Genomic DNA, 19118 nt, shown 5'->3' with positions numbered 1-19118 from the left:
AGTTTCTTCTGCAGCTTTACAGTAAATCTCTTTTACTGCCCGTCGGGGAGTTACTGCCAGGCTAAGTGTCAATTAAGATGACAAAGTTAGAAATCTTTCCTGGACTGGGCTGAACAAGAGCTCTGCGAGTCATCACTGCTCTAGTTGTTTATTTGCCTGCTTAGAGCTTAATTTTATACATCTCTCTGCTGATGAAAATAAATGTTATTTCCCATTAAAACAGAGAGAATCCTCAGGGCCAGGCAGGAGTGCGCGGTGAAGGTGTGCTGGAGTGGGTGGGATCTGGGCTCTAAAGAAAACTGAGGTTTGGGGGGCTGAGTCAGGCTCCCAGGAATTGCTGAGCTCTCGCCCGCCAGCGCTGGCGGATTTTGCAGGAAATCTGGCAAAGAGAGACATTTCCACCCCTCTCGCATGAACCGCCTGCTCCTGCCAAGCCCCTGCAGCCGACCGTGGAGCGGGGACAGCAGGGTTTGTGCTGCCTGTGGTTTGGATCCGAAAGAAAAAAACCCTCGTGGTGCTTGTTGGGGGAGCCGGGCATACGCCGAGCCCTGCCTGCCGCGCTGCCCCTTGCACCCGGGGGGCTGCCGTCACCCCTTGCTGGGTCTCGGGGAGGATTTCAGGTGCTGTAACACGTGAAGGATTGTTCTCTCCCAGTTGATTCCCAACCGGTTTCTCCTCCATGTCCCCTCTCCCTTCCCCTCCCCATGATTTTCTAATTTCTGCTCTTCGTTAGCGCAGCGCAGTGCTCGGATGGGCCAAATGAGACATGATTGCCAATAACCCATTAGGCAGCTGCACTTGAAAAGGGCCATACCTGTCAGGGTGCCAATCAGCCTGTGGAGTGGCCGCTGAGGCAGATTGCCCTTCTTGATGGAGGTAAGTGATAAAATGAGGTAGAAAATGTAAAGGTCAGCTTTGCGCAGGAGGATGCACAGAGAGCGGGAGGAAGGACAATGTGATGAGAGACGCGACTGGAGCACGCGATTCTGCCCTCGTCTCTCGGAAAGGAACACTTGTATGTGCCAATTACTGGGGCAAAACCAGTGAGACACTCAGTTAACCACAAGCCCTTCACTTCTCACCTTGTAAAATAATTTTTCCTGTTACTGCTGAGGAGCATGAGCTGATTCGTCTCTGGGGCCATAAAAAATAATTTCCTCTGTGCTCCCAGCTCTCTGGAGAGGTCTGGGCCTTCCCCGGGGTCAACAAGCTCAATAAAATGGAAGAAAACTTAAGAAGGCATTTAATTACCCCTCCCGCCTCAGGGCAGGGCCCAGCCATCCTTGATAGATGTTCATCTGATCCCTTCTAACAGACTGGTCCTGGGTGAGATGCTGTGCTCCCCTCGGTCTGCCTCCCGTCCCCCTTGCTCCGGGGGGGCTGCGTGCCCGGACCACGGGGACCCCCTGTCCTGGCCCCCATGGATGCCCAGAGATGAAATGCAGCCCCAGGGATTCTCGGGGAGGATGCTGGGTCCCTGCCCACCATAGGCTGAGTTTGCAGCCAGGAGCAAAGCAGGGGGACGAAAGCTTTGGAGGGGGGAGCGTGGGCAGGCCCAGAGCCCCAGCAGCACATCGGCTCCTGGCCCCGTTCGGGGTCCCGGTGCTCCCTGACCCCCACAGAGCATCTTTGTGGGGGGTAACTACATCCCAGGATTCCCAGCACGTCTTTGGGCTTTGGGAGATGTGGGGGGCTCAGAAACCCCCAGGTGACGGTGGGACATGGCACCCCTTCCCTCCTACTACATCCCACCAGATCACTGAGGCTGTGGGGTGGTGGGCAGCGTGCAGGGGGTGCCAGGAGTGCAGCGGCACCCGGGTGGCTTTGCCATGCCATCTTGTGGCCACGCCAACATGCCAGGGGCTGCAACAGGGATGAGGATGAGCCTTCCCACCATGTCCCCATCCCTGCGCCCTTGCAGAGTGGGGAATTGCCCCCACGGGTGCCCCTCTGTCTGCACGGCCCCAGCCAAGACCACGGGCCCGGGAGAGGATGGAAGCTCTCTCCCACCGCTCCATGTCTGGATTAGGGCAGCCCAGGGATGGGGCTGCTCCCAGGCTCTGGGTCCCCGTGTAGCACACGTGGGGTTTGGACCTGGATCTGGCCGCTGGTCCAGGTCCATCCCTGAGGTGCCGCCTGGGAACTCTGCAGATCCAGCACCATCGGCCAGAGCCGGGGCCGGCTGACGCAGCGAGGCTTTCCCGGACGGGGTGCGCCGTCACCCAGCCTGCCGTGCCAGCGGATGCGTTTTGTTCCAGTCCGAGAGGCGAGCGAATCCCAGGGGTTGCAGCGGGCAGGAAGATGTCCCACCCCAACCCGGCCCAGAGCCCAGGGCGGCTCCCTTTCCTTCCCGGCTCCCTGGCCTCTCCCAAGGGACCAACAGCATCCATCGAGGCGGACGGGCACGCCGGGGCTGGGGGCTTTGGGGAGGGCAGAGTCTGGGACAGGAACCGGCAGCCCCAGGGGAACCGGCGTGAGCTCACGCCAGGGCTGGCCTGGGCACACACACAATGGCTGCAGGGCCACCGCGTGCACCAGGAGGAAGAAAACTCCCCAAGGAATTTCCTCCGTCGTCGGCTCTGCCCAGAAGCCGTTCCTCGCCCCGCCGGGATGCGGGCGGCTGGGGCTGAGCCGGGTCGGTTCTGAGCCCCTCTCCGGCGGGTGGTCCCTGTTGGGTGCGGTGGTGGCTGGGGACGGAAAGCTCTTGGGCAGAGCTGGGTACCCCGGACGGTCCCTGCGATGGCCCCAAATGTCCCTGCGGGGAGCCCCGGGCTGCGGGACCCAGCGCTGAGCTGGGATCTGCCAGGGGTCCTGTCCCATCCCATCCCGCCAGGCTGTCCACACCTTCACGCTGATGCTGCCCAAGGGAATTGACCGAGGCTGGAGCTAAGGGGTAGGAGCTGCAGAGAGCAGGAGACAACGGTACCTCTGCGCCTGCTGCTTCGCCTATTTCCAAGATGTCCAGAGCGCTGATAAGGTGACAGTGGCTTAGAAACACGGGCAGAGATCTCCCTGACCTAGCTGCAGCAGCCTGGGGCTATTCCTGGGGTGCCCGAGAGGGAACTCCAGGTCGGGACCCTCCCACAGGTCCCACGCTCCCACCCACGAGTGTTTCCCCCCCCGGCACCCCAACAGCCGTGCCAGCACCATGCCGAGGCCGCCCTGGAGGTGCCTCCCCCATGTTGACTGTACACAGGGCTGTATTTGGGGAGCGCCGGCACCGCTCCGTCATCGTGGCAGCTCACCTGCCGTGGGCACGTGCCACTGGGAGCGGAGGTGACCCATACCAGCGCTGTCCTGCCTGCACTGCCCGGCTCTGCCTGCTCCCTGGGCATCCTGCCGGACCCCGTGCCCCTCCCCTGGGGACGTGCACACACACTGCTGGGTCCGGCACAGGAGCAGCTGGTGGTGCAGCAAAGATAAGATGTCATCTCAGGGTCCCCTCCAGCCCCCCCTTCACCCCCTCCTGGGTGATGAGACACTGGGCTCAGGTACCTTCCCAGGACTGAGCATCTCCCCTGTCTTATTTTCTGGTAGATATTCCTTCCAATGTGTGCAGGAGAGAGCAAAATTCAGACGTAGCCCCATTGGGCAGCGGAAGGAAGCCATCCTCCCCCAGCCCAGCCGTGCAGCTGCTGCAGGAGAAGCAGCCCCTCAGTCAAACTGCGCTCCCCAAACCCTGTCAAGAGCCGCAAACACCTCAGAGGCCAGCGAAGGTCCCTGGGGAAGTCCTAGCCCTTCTGCTCCTGCCAAGAAGAAGTTGCAGGAATGGCCCCAGCCCTCACGGGGTCCCCTGGGCGCTGGGGTGGCATCCAGGGCTGGACATGTCAGTAGAAGAGCTGATGCCTCCAGAACCCTTAGCCTGGGCCACGACTTTCACAGCATGGTAGGATTAAACCCAGGCACGGCCGTGCTAAAACACCAGCACAGACCGGCCACGCTCCCAGCCCCCCGGGCTGCTGCGGCTGGGCTGGTGGAGGGGGTGTCCAAGCTGGGTGAAGCCGGGAGCTGCCCCCCCAGTCTCCATCCACCTCCAGCCCTGCAAGAGCCTCTCGAGGTGCTTCTGCTGCTCCCCGCTCAGGTCACCACCACCCTGGGGTTGGGTCCAGCTCCCACGTCTGGCAGCACGGGGCCTCCGCTCTCCTGCTCTTTCTGGCAGGAGAGGAGCCGGCTGTGACGGAGCGTGGCGTGAATGAACGCCGATGCTCGCCTTGGGCAGCAGTGCTGCCCGCCTGGCCGGGTGCTGGCAGGGATCTCGTGGGTGCATTCCTGCCCGGAGATGTCCCCTCTGCCGTGCTGGCCCTTCCATGGACGTGCTCACCGGCGCTGCTCCGCCACCAGCCTCACCCGGGATGGGTGCTCCTGGGGATGGGTACTTCCAGGGATGGGTGCTCCTGGGCATGGGTGCTCCTGGGCATAGGTGCTTCCAGGGATGGGTGCTTCCAGACAGAGGGGGCCCCAGAGCAAACCGGAGGGTTTGGCGTTGCTCTTACATCCACATCCTTGCTGCGGCAGGCACAGTCTCACGCCGGTGTGGCACCGGCACCAGCACCGGCTGGTGTCCAGCTCAGGAAACAAGCTGTGCCAACAGCAGCCTCTCCAGGAGCAAGTCCCTCTGCGGTCGTATTATCCTTGCGGTTTTCCTGTAGCCGCTAAAGACTTTCCAGCTCTCCTGGGGGAAAATGGTGGTCAGCGGCGGGACTGTCGCACTGCATGGTGCAGGCAGCGGGGTGCCGGTGCCGCAGGGGCGCGGCGCCTGCGGAGCAGGGTGGCTTGCACGCCACCAGCGCGCGGGAGCAGCATCGTTGCTTGCACACTTATCCGCGGGTGTGCTGGCATGTGGGACGTCTCGAGTGCACCCAGCTTGGCCAGAGACTGTCACCAGCTCCGTGCCTGCACAGCACCAAGTGCCACCGGGCCCCCTCCGGCTCGGTACCTATCGCCCTGCTACCTGCTTGCAAATAATAAAAGACCTGGGTGGATTCCTACCTGCCAGCTTGTACAAGAGGGATCTCCCAGCTCTCGGCAGCATAACTGAACTTTCTGGACTTTCACAACCCACAAAGCATGTAATTAATCCTCCTAATGATCAGTTCTCCTTTTGTCTCTATAAATCTAACCTGGAAAATGTTTACAGCTCAATAGTGCCACACACAGAGGCCTAGAGAAAATGAGACGGTGCTTTTTATGAGCTCTCCTCTCATTCCCAGTTCCTCCGGCAGTGCAAATAAATCATCAGCCTTTCCCCACTCCTCGAGAGCTGCCGCTCCCCGAGAGCGGCCAGGACCCAGCAGCCCCACGCTGAGTGATGGCGAAACGAGGGAGGAACAAGCACGGCCGCATCCATGCCAGGTAGAAAGCCCGAGACTCCATCTATTAATAGTCAGAGTTAATTACTGCAGTAGCAGTGGCTCTCTGCAACTCCCAGCAGGGACCGTCAAACACCATGGCCAACAAAGGTATGTCCCCGAGCTTGGGCAGAGGGACCCGCATCTTCCTCCACACCCAGGCAGAAGGTGCTGTGGGTGGCCAAGGTGTCCTGGGACGTGGATCCCGGCTGCAACCAGCCCAGTGAGCTCCAGCTCTGCGGTGGAAAGCTGGGTGTGGAGTGGGGGGTGGATAAACACCGGCTGAAACGTGCTGACGGGGAGGAGGAGGCTGCACGGGAGGAAGAGCATCTCCTTGCCAGCTGCTCCCACGGCCAACATGGAAACCGGTGTCTCACGAAAGCCGAAGGGAGGGGTGTCCGGCAGCGCCCAGCCTTTTCCTCGCCCTCGCCTGCCTTTGGCGAAGCTCTCGTCCCCGAGCAAGACAAGCACAAGAGAGCGACCTGCATCCCGGGAGAGGGTCGGGGAAGGGGGCGGGGGGAATGGAGAAACCACAAGATCTGCCCAAAGCCATCCAGCAGGCACGAGGTGGAGCCACGAGCGAGCCACGGGGCTCCTGCTGTCTTGAAAATGTGTGTTCTCTTTGGCAGAAGATGGCCCAAAGGCAGGTGCAAAACCTCTGATTTCTTTGGAAGCACCGGCACAGCCCAGCGACTCCATCGTCAGCCTCGGCAAACCATCCTCCCACTCAAAGAGCCCCTCGCCCTGACCCTCCACCCGCCTTAGAAACAAGCCAGCCTGAAGAGGCTCAGGTTATCAGCCAAGGTTTTGCCAGTTTCTGAACAAAGATGGACTTTATGGGGTCCAAAACTCCCTCCCTCCGACACAGCAGGGAGCCTGCCAGTTGAGCCTAACTTCTGTAATTTTGCATCTGTATTTTGCATTAGTGATGCAACAGGATCAGGCCTAAAGCAAACAGGGTTCAGGACACAGGTGCGATTCTCTGTCGCTGCTCAACCAAGTGCAGTGAAGGAATTAGAAGCAGATGTCAAACAAAAAGAGCTTCAAACCCTTCCAAGCCAGTAAGCACACAGATCCCATGAACTTCCTCAGCCTCAAGGCTGGCCCAATTCAGACTTAAATATCTGCCCAAATCAAAACACTCAGAAATTTAGATGGAAAAACCTCGCCTGTGCAGTATCTGCTGCATTTAATCAGATTTACCAGTAAGCGCAGGAGCCCTCCTGTGCTCTCTCCTTTTTTTTTTTACAATGGGCCACAGATGGGAAATAGCAGGATGGCCTTGAGAACTGAAGGGGTTTTGTACCGTGCAAGGATGCACAACGCCTTTTCAAGTTCTTTCCAGCTCCTTCACATGAAGCTGGAGCCTTCCCCATCACCTGCAGTGAAAAAATACAGCATTTCTCTTTGAACCATGTCCGTGCCAAAGCATGCCCTGAGCTCTGCACCCGAGGACAGGCAGGAAGGACATCCCAGACCCGTGCACGGTCTGAGCTCAGAGGCACAACCACAGCACGGCTCCGTCGGTCCCCAAAGTACCGGGATCATGAAACAAATGCTCCATTTTAGGCTCACAAGGTGTGAGACCACAAGCAGGCAGGCAAAAATCCTGTGCTGAGTCAGGGCTCTACCAAGTCCCCTACGTGTCCCTGCAGGAGAGGGGACCCAGCACTGGCTCGGTCGGGGGGTCCCGATGCCCCCGGGGAGCGAGTGCTGGGATGTTGCTGCTTCCCGCGCCCGGTGGAGGTGGGCAGGGGTGCTCAGGCTGGAAGGTTTGCTAAAGCCTTCCCGGGAGTGTTTTGCAGATCCCGGCATTTCTGCTGGGTTACGTCCTCTTGCTGGAGAGGTGACACTCGGTACCTGACCCTCCTTAATTTCTCTACAATGAATAGATGGGTTTTTTGGGAAAAAATGCCTTTTGGGGACACTGAGGTTGGAAAAAAAAACAAATCCAGGTCACAGTTGACAAAATGTTTGTGATCAAGAAAAAAAAACATTTTTTAAAAATTCAAACATCTCATTTTCACCTTTTTGAAATTATATTTTCTCCCTGCTTTTATCTTGAGAGCTACCAACACTTTTAAAAAGACATTCAAAAGGGTTAAAATATTCTGTCTGACCACCCAAAAGATTTTCTCCCTCGTGTTTTTATTGCACTGAATAAAAAGAAAAACTTTTTTGTTCAAATAAACTTGAAACAATTCCTTCTCCTCCCCCCCTCCCTCCAGTTTTTTGGTTTGGCCAGTGAGTGGAAAAATCAATTATTCGCACTCCTCTAGCCTGATAAAAAGCTTCAGGACTCCACAAAGAGGCTCAAGGGAGTACTTGCGTTGTACAGCAAATAAAACAGTCTCCGAATTTCCCGGCTCTCAGGCCTCCCCTTGTGTCACCCAAGATTTTGTGCCGAGATCGGCGCTTCTGCAGCACCGCAGAGAGCAAAGAGGCCTCGGAGCGAAGGCAGCCAGCGTCCTCCCCGGCGGGACCTCGCCGGCTGCAAATGGCACCCGGAGCCGGGGCTGAGCCCGCTCCTGTCTGAGGGTGACGGGCACCTCGAGGTACAGCACCGAGCGCTCACGGGGGCTGGTGCCCACCGCCCAGCCACGCTGCGCTCTCCCCTTGTATGCGACACCCAGGTAGCCGCATTGCCTATAGGAAATGAGGGTGGGAAGTGTTGCTGGAGGTAAATAATGTCATTTTTTTGCAGGACAGCAACTCTCCTCTAAGACACGTCACCAAGCATCTTTTTGGTTCGAGCATCTATCCTTTGAAGAGTGACTTTATGTCTAACTGCAGTGGAAGTCTTTTTTTTAAAGCAGACTACAAATTAAAGGTGAATCGATACTAATTTCTGGAGTCTCATTTACGGCCTCAAGCTGGCTGCTGCATTTGCTGCGGGTCTATAAAAATCTGGTAGAACAGCAGTTGAGGAAGGAGAAATGCCACAGAGGAGAGCTAGAAAACCTGTGACACAGGAATGCGACATGCAGCACCAACGCTAATCTGGGTCATTTCCTCCTTGTAAAAGATTTCGAGGAAATGAAGACCAGGAATGCAAAAGGGTGAAGATGGGGATCCCCGTGTTCCACCAAAACAAGCTCATTCCAGGTGAAACCTGGACGGCCTCTCCGCAGGGGCACCCGGGATGGAGCAGGAGCCTTTCCCCGCCAGGAATGTCTGGGACCGGAATGGCAGAGCTGCCCGCTAACGAAGCCCGTCCCCGGCCTGGCGTTCGGGGACACACAAAACATTTCTGAGCTCCTTCACGTGAACGGATGAAGCGCATCAGGTCATGAGCTCCGTGTGTGCCAGACCGGCTGGGTGGGCAGAGCCATTCCCACAGAGAGCCCACATCTCCCCATGGTCACGGGCTGGGGCTGGGTGGGCAGAGGGGCTGCTGGGCTGTATCCTGCCCTCTCCGGACCAGCACATCCCATCAGTTCAGGATCGACTCCGGATGAGCGGCCTCTGCTCCAGGGCCCTGCTCTTCATCACCTCCCCTTCACGAGGTTGTCCTTGCCCGCATCCCGGAAAGCTGTGTTACCCCCCAAAGATGAGCCTTGGCTCGGGTACCCCTTCCCGGAGGGGATGGGGATGGGGGGTCCCGGCCCACAGACCCAAGGGGAGACCCAGCTCGGTGGCGTTGTGTCAGCACCGGTCCCCGGGCTGGCCCGGAGGGTGGTGGGCTCCAGCCGGCTGCCCACTGCCCTGGCCCGGGGGGGGGGGCTGCCCCCAGCCCGGGCGGGGGGGGATGCTCTGTGCTGCACCGGCACGGGGCCGGGGGGGGGGGAAGCCTCGCAGCAGCCGGAGCCGGAGCTGAGCCCGCAGAGCTCCGATCCGTGAGCCCGGGAGGCCGCGATCGGTCCCGGGGCTCCATCGGCTCCGTCCGCCCGGTGCCGGTGCCGGTGTCGATCCCGGTGCCGATGCCGGTGTCGGTGCCGATCCCGGCTCCGCCCGCCCCGTCCCTCGCCCATCCCCATCCCCATCCCCATCCCCGTCCGTCGCTGCGGCTCCTCCCCGGCTCCGCCCGGTCCGTCCCCATCCCCGTCCCCGTCTCCTCCCGCCGCGCTCCCGGCACCGCGGGGCAGCGCGCAGCATGGCCGCCCTGCGCAGCTCCCCGGCCCCAGCCCCAGCTCCAGCGCCGGCCCCGGCCCCTGCCCCGGCCCCGGTCCCGGCCCCGGCCCCGGCCCCGGCCCGCCCCTCCGCGCCCGCCCCGGGCCGCGCATAAAAGGGGCCCCGCGGCCCGCCCCCACTCGCCCGCCGGCTCCGCTCCGTTCCGCTCCGCTCCGCCCGGCGCCCCGGCCATGGCCAAGGACCAGCTGAAGCCGCGGCTGTGCCGCATGTTGAAAGGAGAGAGCGGCTACGGCTTCCACCTGCACGGCGAGAAGGGCAAGAGCGGGCAGTTCATCCGTAAAGTGGAGCCCGGCTCGCCGGCCGAGGCGGCGGGGCTGCGCGCCGGGGACCGGGTCGTCGAGGTGAACGGGCTCAACGTGGAGCAGGAGACGCACCACCAGGTACGGGCAGGGGGTGGGCGAGGGGCGGGCAGGGCAGGCAACCCCCCCCCCCCCCCAGCCCTCCCAGGGACCGAGCACCCCGGCTTTGAGCCACCTCGCCGGCTTGGCTTTGCCCAGCTCCGGCCTCCCTGGGGTGGGCTAGAGGGGGGGCTTTCTCCCAAAATAGCTGTGCCCGAGCATCCTTGGCCTGGCCAGTGCTGGAGGCTGTTGGGGTGGGTGCCCCCCCCCCCCCCTCAAAATCCTAGGCCTGGGCTGCTGCTTTGTGTGCTGAGTTCCGAAGGGAACGGTTGCGTGGCGTGGGCTGTCTCGCTGCCGGGGAAAGGATGTTGTAATTGTGTAAAGGTGGGAAAGGCGAAGGTGTTTCGGTATGGGCAGGGCACCGCTGCGTTATGCAACCCGTGGTGGAAAGGAATGGGGAGACCTGGGCTTTATTTCCACCTCTGCTATGGGTTTCTTCAGCTACTTTGGGCGAGCTGCTCCTGCTTATGCAGCCCAGAGTGTATAAGGATGCCTTAAAATCTACTGATAAAGCTCTGCAGATGTTCAGCAGTTCGACTGGTTTAAGTGAGATAGGGCTTGTAGAGAAATAATGGCTGTTATTAGACCACAGCTGTGAGTGGGGGGGGTCTGAGTAAGCTGTTTCTCAGCTCTGTAGCAGAAGCTGCATGCTTTGGGCTGTGTCATTTTCTGCTTATAAAACTGAAACTTGTATTTGTTAAACAGTTTAGTCCAAAAAACAAGCAATGAGACTCAAGCTGCTCCTGTCTCACCGCAGACACAGAGCCTGGCAGAGGCACAGTGCCCAGTGTGCCCATTTGCCTAATGGCTCGCGGGGCTCTGCAGGGTTTAGTGCTTTAGTAACTTAAAACATACGGCCGGGCCCCGCTGCCTGCCCTTTATCAGGGATGTGCCTTGCATAGCTTGTGGACCTGGCAGAGTTTTAGGGGGTTGTGGATTCCTGGGCTTCACCCACCACGTGTGGATGTCGCTTTGCTGAAGGTGAGGCAGAGCCTTCCAGGTGGTTCCAGTAAAGCCTTTGTGGACTCCTCTCTGTGGGCTTGGTGGGTTTTCCTGGCTAATTGAGCCTGTTTTGATGATCTGAGCCAGCTGTGTAAAAGTTAACATTTGTCTTGAATGTGATTTCAAAACCCTTGAAGGAGGATCCACATTTTGATCTGGCTGGGCAGAAAGGAGGGCTGTGTTCCTGTAAGGAGCCGCGTCATATTGGAAGCCATCAGAACTCCCTGCTGAAACTGGGATGCTGGGGATGGGCGATAGCGGAGCTGAGACAGCCAGCTGTGTCTTTGAAATGTGTGGGAGTTTTCCAGTAGGTCAAGTGAAATGGGAGAAATTTTCCTGTCTTCCATTTTCTGCTGGCGGAGGCAGGATGAAGCCCTGGCACTCGCTCCCTGCTGCAGAGCAGTGAATGGGATGGAGTGTCCCGTCCGGGGTGTCGTGGAGCTCGCCGCTGTGCTGTGTTCCTGCTGTGATGCCATGAGTGGTGTGAGCAGGAGCAGCCCTGCCTCAGGACGTGCTCTGGGATCGCCCTTCCTCCTGCCTCCATACAGCAAGAACCTTCCCCCCACCCCCAAAAAAAACCCCCCCAGCACTGATGGACTGTGGGAAGGGCGATGCCATGGCGAGTCAGATGCTGGCTCCTGCCAATGTGTTAAAGCAGCCAGTTTGCGGCTTCTCCTCCTTGTGCTGCTGAGGTCCCCAACCTTGAATAAGTAACACTTCTCCCTGTGCATCTGAAGCTGCGGTGGGACAGAGCCCGCAGCAAACAAGGCCTTGCTGTTTGGGTGTAACTGTGTTTCGAGCTGAAGCTGGCGGCATTTGTGTCTTTGTTCTCTGTTTTTTCCTGGCCTTACCCAAGGAGTGAAGGCAGAACGCGTTCTCAGGGCGTTTCATGTCTTGGATGCAAAATTGCATCCTGGCTCCTCAGTTCCTTGCCCAGCTGGGCAGCGCAGCGAGGAAAGCCTCTCCAGGTCCTTGCTGAGGCTGGCAGCGCGGTGCACGGGCAGAGGCGTCCCTTTCGGAGCAGGAGGGATGAACGGAGCCGTTCCCGGTGGCACCATGAGTCTCCCTGTTGGGCAGCTGGTGTTTGGCAAGGGTGGAAGGGCCCGGGCCGGCTCTGCTGGGCTGGTGCTGGTGTAGCCAGGGGTAAAAGTCTGTTTGGGTGGAGCTGTGGAAATCATGCGGCTGGGACCGGTGCTGAGAAGGTCCCCAGGCGCCAGATGCGCAGGGGAGGCTGTGTCGTCTTCAGAAAAGCTGCGGACTCAAGCCTGTGACCATGGCTCGGAAACGGGTAGGGTGCCAGGCTCTGCCCGTGTCGGGTAGGACCTCGCCGTGTGCCTGGCTGCTGCTTTGCCTTCCACCTCGCTGCTCTGTCCCCAAAGCGACTTGCTGCTTGGGGAGTTTGTCACGGAAAGCCCCTTCTGCTTGTCCCTGCTACTGGGGAGAGGGCGAGGGGCTGCTCTGTGCCCGCTCTCCATCCCTGCCTGGCTCAGCCCCTGGGGCACGTGGGGCTGGGGGGGACGCTTGCTCCATCGTTGCTCTTGCCGTGGCTGTTGGGGAGCTCGGCAGCGGGCTGAGCCCCAGCACCGTTCCCCACCGGCCGGGAGGCAGCTCACCCATCCTGCCGTGCAGCACCGCAGCAGGTCAGGGCGCTTCGGTGGTCCCTCTGTGTTTCGTTGTGGTCGGTGTGACCCTCCTCCCTGCCAGCGATTAACTGTGCTGCCCTAATGCCTGGAGCACCCAAATTGCAGGGTCTGGGGGAATGTCGCTGTGTGGGACCCAGCATGTTTCTCCTGCATGCTCCCCACAGGTATTGCTTGTCTGCATCTCCTGCAACCGCTGCACGTCGGCTGCCTGCTCCCAGGTCACTCTGGGGAGAAGTGGCCTCGCACAGGCACTCCCTTGCCAGTATCGGCAGCGCTGTCTGATGTCGCATGTAAATAGATCTGAAAGGGAGCAGATGGATTTTCTGGGGCTTGGTGGAATAGCATCCTTCAGGCCGGTTATGGATGGGAGCCCTGGGCGCGCTGCTGCCCGATGCGGCGCGTGGAGACGAACCCTGCAGCAGATTAGTTGGTTCAGGACAAGCCACCTTGTCTGCAGTCTGTAAATTTCTTGCTGGTTGTTTTTTTCGTTTGCAGATACCGGCTCTGTTGACCTTGAATGGAGCTTGCAGGGGAGTAAATAAATGCTAGCTAATTGCGCATTAGGCTCGTTTGTCACTTACAACCTTGGTGGTTGCAGTGCGTCTGGCCGGTGTGACCTAGATCAGAGCAGGAGCTCTGTAAGGAAGCCCAGTGCTGCTTCGGGGGTTTCCCGGCACACCTTGGGGAGGGGGGGTCACGGGGTCTGTGGTCTTCAAGGCCACCTCATGGCTGGGGATGGCTGCTGAGCAGCGTTGCCAGTGATACCACCCCTCCTCCTCTTCCTCCTTGGGATGAAGGCCTGAGCAGGGAGGAGGTGGCCCAGCAGAGCCAGCGCTCTGTGGCTGCTGGCGGGGATTCTGGAGGCGGTTTCCCTTTATCCCGCTCCTGTGCATGTCCTGGATTTGCCCCGTTTCCATCACAGCCTGCCCTGGTGTGATTTATCCGCCCGCCCGGCCATGGCCGGGATCGGGTCCTCCCGGCTCTCCCCACCGCGCCGACACGGCGAGCTCTTTTCAGAGCCTCTGCCAGTCACCGATCCCTGAGAAGGAGCCGGGCAGGAGCAGGACAATGGTCCCCATTCAGCGCTGCCTGGAGCTGGATCCCAGCAGGGACGGGGCCCATCTCCCGCTCCCAGCACCGGCTTCCCTTATCTCAGCTGGCTCCTAGCACAGACTGGGGATGAATGTGCAGATTGGGTTGTTTCCTTCATAAATCCACCCAGGGTGGGGGGTAGCTGGTACACCGGTAGGGTGGGGAGCACCCAGCAAAGGCAGCCCAGCCAGTGAATGCATGCGTGGGTGCTTGGTGCCTCCCTGTGCTCCCCGGGTTTCCACCCTGCCCTGGGTATGGGGAGAGAAAGTCACCACAGGTCAAGGAAATGAGGGTGTGCGGGACGGTTTGCTTGGTGGGACAGATTATGTCGACCCTCTAAGGAACAAAACCAGGCAGCAGGGTTTTTGATGCTTGGGGGGCAGTGAAGCAGCCTCTGGGAAAGCTCCTGTCTGAGCAGGATGGGTGATCCTGGGTGGTCTGTGCAGTGGCCCTGGGCAGAGCTGTCAGGTCGGTTGCAGGGCATGGGGTGGAAAGAGCCATCACCATCATCACCCGGGGCTGCAGGCAACAGATGCTTCATCCTGGGGGTCCCCCAAAGCCACGCTCTGCCCTTCTCCCCCATCACCGATAGCTGGAAGCGACAGCAAAACTTGCACCCTGCAGCAAGTCCGAAGCTGCAGGAGAGTGTTGGGGAGTTGATGGTCCTTGGTCCAGCTCCTGCCACAACCAGGAGGTGCCTGGGTTTCTGCTCACTTGTTTTCCTCCTTTCCAGGTCGTGCAGCGCATCAAAGCCGTGGAGACGGAGACCCGCTTGCTCGTGGTGGACAAGGAGACGGATGAGTACCTGTGCAGCCTGCGCCTGACGTGCACGGAGGAGATGGTGCACAGCGGGATCCTGCTGAACTCCAGCGTCTCGCCCACCAAGTCGGTGGGCAGCGACAACGGAGAGGTCTGGAAGCCGCAGCTGGATCTGAGCGGGGGCAGCCTCCAGCGGCATTCGCACAGCTTCTCCTCGCACGGCAGCAGGAAGGTGAGTGCAGAGCCGGGGAACGGGTGCAGCCACGCTGGGAGCACCTCCCTCTGCAAGCCTGGCTTGCTTCCCATCGGAGAAAAACCTTCTGCACGTGGCTGTCGGCTTTGGGGACCCCACTGTGTCCTGAAGCAGCGGGCAAGCTGCCCCTCGGCCTCATTCGCTCTTGCTCGAAGCAGCATCGGCTGCTGGGGGCTGCACTGCCGCTCTCCCCTCCTGTGCCCCTTGAGGGTCTCCTGAGCCCCGGGAGCTGCTGGGGGGGCTGGCACAGAGGGGGCTGGGGGGGGCAAGTCATCAGCCCTGGGGACGAGTGACCCCCACGGTGCCTCGGCTGAGGTTGGCATCCCAGCCTGGCTCTCGCTCACTCGTGGGGACAGGCTGCACAGACCAGGGATGCGGTGAAGCTGGAGCTCGTGAATGAGCTTCTCTCCCCTCCATTATTTGCAGGAGGGAGGGAACATCTGGGGCAAATGTGTTCTCAGCTTTTTGCTTAAATAGGAAGGAAATTAGCTCTTTTTCAAGTGGCCTGGGTCTGGACTGTGATTCTGCAGTAAGTGCCTTTTATTGGTAAACTCCTTTCCAAAAAGGAAAGAATTTGGGGTGGAAAACGTCCAATTTCCATGGCTGCCTTGCTGCTGGGGCCGGGCTGGCGGAGACGGCGCAGCCTTGCTCTCGGCAGATAGCAGGGTTCAGTCCCGGCGCTGCCCTTGCTCAGGGTGTGAACGTGGCAGGAGCGGTGTGGGCGTCGTGTGGCCGAGCCGGTGACTCTGTCACCTCTCTGCAGCCGTCTGTCCCCTTCCCTGCCACGTCCCCGCTCTGCAGCCCCCCCGTGCTTGCTGGTCTGTGCTGCCGGGCAGGGAGCGGTGGTGCTCAGCCGCCTCCTCAAGTGCGGAGCTGCCGTGGGTGCACTCTTCTTCCTCCTCCTCCTCCTCCTCCTCCTCCCCAGGGAGCTTGCAAGGGCTCCTGGTCAGCCTCTGCCCCCTCAGAGGTGGGGTGGTGGCTGGATGCCGGCCCAGAAGCGGCGGTGGGACTGCTGGGAGGACATGGGTGGGAAAATCAAGAAAGCTTTGTGTCCTCGGGAGCCCCCGTGGGGAAACAGCTGAAGGAATTCCCCCGCGCAGGTAAGGGGGGATGGTGGTACGAGGCAGGAGGCATGTGCATCTCCAGCGATAAGGAGGGGGGTCTCGCCTCCGTTCCTTCCCTCTGGAGCTCTTTGGCATCTTACAGAGGAGGATCCCCCCTTCCCTGGGGCTGGCAGGGGCAGGATAGGAGGCAGTATTTTTTTTTTTAACTTATTGCATGATTTGAAGCTGTTTGAAGGTCTGTGTGATGATGATGGATGCATTTCCCATGGGGGCAGGTGCTGTGGGGAGCTGGTCACCCCTGGGATGGCTGGTGGGAGAGGAGCCGTTCTGGGCTGGGGGGGTGTCTGGGCATGGCTGGGGGCAGCTCTCCAAGCTGGGGATTTCCTATCCTGTCTGTGTTTCGTTTGCTGGGTGCAATCCAACAGCGTGTGCTGACGGGAAGTCAGGCGAGGGGAACGGGACGGTCCTTTCCGGCCTTTGGGTTTCGGCTCCTCCGAGGAGAGGGTGGGACGGGGAGAGCCGGGCAGGGCTGGGGTGCAAGGGGGGAGAAGCACCCACGCTTCCCCTCAGAGGGGCTGGGGGCTTGGCCGGTGGCTTCGCCTGGGGCAGCGTGGCTGGGGCATTTGGTGCTCGCTGTGCCGGAGCCGGCGTTTGGCAGAACCTGAGCTGGACAAAGGGAGTTGACTCTGGGGGTGATGCCCATCGTGTGGGGTGGGGGACGGGGGGCTGCTGAGCTGGGCAGTGCCGAGCGTGTCGGGTGTCTGCAGAGCCTTGGGTCGGTGGCTGGTTTGCTCCCGCTGAGCTTTGAAGAGCCGGGCGCTGCAGGCTTTCCTGGCCAAGGTCACTTCTCCGTGCTGGGACCATGAGCGATCGTGGTACGAGGTCAGGGGTGGCCGGAGCAGCGGGACCTGCGTCCTGCTCCCGTGCCTTGCCGTCCTGCTTGCTTCAAGGTGGCAAGAGCTGCTCCAGGCTCTTGGTCTGGGTGATGGTGGCTCTCTGCCTAGGTCCAAAACGGCTCAGGCCGGGGAGCAATGGTGAACCCCGGTTCCTGCAGTGCTCAGCCCTTCAGTGCCGTGTCCCTGCGTGGGGCAGCTCTAGCCTGAGCCGAATCCTGCGGATGGCTGGCACTGGGCGCACGTGGTGTGAGCAGCTCCCGAATGCGGGGGCTGTTTGGGAGATTTCTGTCCCTGCGGCAGGGCTGTGGCAGCTGGGGTCCAGTCAGAGACTCGTCCCCCCAACCAGGTTTGGAGGGGACCAGGCTCTGAGCTGGGTGGCACTGGGAGAAGCTGGGCTTGGGCTGGCGGTGCTTGGGTCTTTTGTGTAGCTTCCCTGGAGGCGTTCAGTGAAGGAGGAGAAAAGGCAGTTCCCTTCCCCCTGCAGACCCTTGGCCCCAGCCTGTCCCTGTAGGAACTGGTGCCGATGCTCCGGGCTGCTCCCAGGGAAGCAGCATTTTTTTGAGCAGCATTTGTTTATGTAAAGGCTGCAGTTTTCCTTGATTTGAGGCCGGGTTTTTCAGTGCGGCCCGAAGCAAGGAGCAACTGAAACAAAGAGGAGGGAAATCTGGTGGCCGTAGCAGTGGGCCAGCAGGGAGGCGATGCGGCACGCAGGGTGGGCACAGCCCTGCCAGCCTCCCCCATGCTGCCCCAGTCTTATTTTCCAAGAGGAGTGACCCCTCTGGGCAAGCTGCCACGGGTGGGGAGGTCAACGTGTCCCCCCCCCCAGCAGAGACCCGGTGTCCAGGACCTTGTGCTCCAGGAACCACGGTCATGCCATGAATAATTCAGCACGTATTTAAAATCAGGCTGCCTGCCCCGAGAGCAGGTCAGCAGGGCTGGCTGCCAGCCGCTGCGCCCGTCACCCTGGGGACGCGTGGCCGTGGTGGCACGGGGAGCAGGGTCTGCCTTTCCCCATCCCGCGGCGCTGCACCCGTGTCCGTGTGGGCTGGAGGGGTTTGCCCGCTCGCTGCCTGCCCCATGCTGTGTCCCCTGGAAGGGGAAGCAGCAGGGCACGTGCCCCCATGCCAAGTATTCCCCCTGTCCCAAATATGTTCTCGTGGCCACCGGGCTGTTTTCTGCTTTTCCCCGGGACTCTGGCTCTGCCTTGCCCGGCACCCAGCGTCGAGTCCCCTGGGAGGTTCGGAGGTAGCAGGCAGGGCTGTGCTGGGGGGCAAGGGGGTCTCGGCATGGCAGGGGCTGCTTTGGGTGCTGGGTGCCTGGTGGCGAGCTGCTTTTATTGCAAAGGTGCCTTTGGGACAGCGGGGTGAGCTGACGGTGGCTGTTAATTAAATGCCTGGGCTAACGGCGTGTAAAAAGGCAGGCGTGCTGTGGGGCTGGGCTGGTGCTGAGCTGCCGGCCGTCCCGGGGGTGTTCGTGGTGTGCAGGCAGCGTGGCCCGGGGCTGGCAGCACCTTTGCAGGCAGGAGCTGTGGCTCGGCTGTCCCCGCTCCAGTTGCGCAGTGGGAGGGATGTGCTGTTACTGGGACCCCCCGTTATGGCCGCGCAGGCTCAGTGAGCCACGTGAGGGGTGTCCTTGGGGCTTGCTGCCTCGCTGCTTTCTCCAGGTGTGTTTGTAGGAGAAACAAGAACAACGGTGAAGCCACCAAGACGCGTTCGGGGTGATGCAGTTGCCCTCCGTTGCTGCTCCGGTTGCACCAAAGCACGACTGCAGGGGGTGGGTGTGCAAAGGGACCTTTACAACTGGCATTTAGCTTTCGGGAAGCAAATGCACATCTTGTAGCCGCTGGATTCAAGTGGCCTGTTGGGTCTGGGAATTTTAATGTAGGGGAATTAGCAGCCGGTTGTTAATTGTCCCCTGCTCGGGGAGCGACAGCGTCACCTTAGCGTTGCTGCTGGCAAAACCTGCAAACAGCAGGAGAATGGGTGTCCCTCCACCGACACGGGGGATTGTGGCTGGCTCTTTGTCATGACAGTGAGCAGGCGTTGAGCCTCCTGCATGCCACCGGCCTGTGCTTGAGAGGAGCTGACGTGCCTGGGGACAGACGTGTGGTTTTCTGGAGGAGAATGGACGAGCGCCTGGGTGCCTTCGAGACCCACAGGTGTGGGGCCAGCGCTGACATCGAGGCAGTAAATATTTACACTACTGTTTGGGTCAGGAATAAGAACTTTTTCTGTTGCAAATAAAACTCTGCATTGCAACATCTTCAGCCGCCAGCTTTCTGCTGGAGCGCTGGAGGGGCAGTAACTCGGGACAGATGTTTTCAGAGAACTTTGCCAACTCAGTTGAGGCCCAAAATTTAGGGCTTGTAGAATAACCACAAAGATGTAATAAAACCTAACATGAGCAGAAATGTCTGCAGTAATTATGCGATTAAAAAAAAAAAAAAAAACAGAAAAAAAAACCCCAACCCCAAATAAATGCATGGTTTATATTAAAGCACTTCCCTGCAGCATCCTGCGCTCCCTGGGCCCC

The 19118-nt window shown here is 60.0% G+C and overlaps 1 protein-coding gene across 1 annotated transcript in view; it reads left to right on the top strand.

The window, feature by feature from the left end:
• The first annotated feature begins 9405 nt into the window (after window positions 1-9405).
• Window positions 9406-19118, top strand: part of NHERF2 (NHERF family PDZ scaffold protein 2) — a 40959-nt gene continuing 31246 nt past the window's right edge. The window contains exons 1-2 of the mRNA XM_052772457.1: window positions 9406-9859; window positions 14348-14605. Of these exons, the coding sequence (XP_052628417.1) occupies window positions 9650-9859; window positions 14348-14605 (468 nt within the window). The 5' untranslated portion in view covers window positions 9406-9649. The remainder of the gene's footprint in view (window positions 9860-14347; window positions 14606-19118) is intronic.

The sequence above is a fragment of the Harpia harpyja genome, chromosome 21 (assembly GCF_026419915.1).
Source record: "Harpia harpyja isolate bHarHar1 chromosome 21, bHarHar1 primary haplotype, whole genome shotgun sequence".
NCBI lineage: Eukaryota > Metazoa > Chordata > Aves > Accipitriformes > Accipitridae > Harpia > Harpia harpyja.
This window is presented reverse-complemented; position numbering and strand designations above follow the sequence as displayed.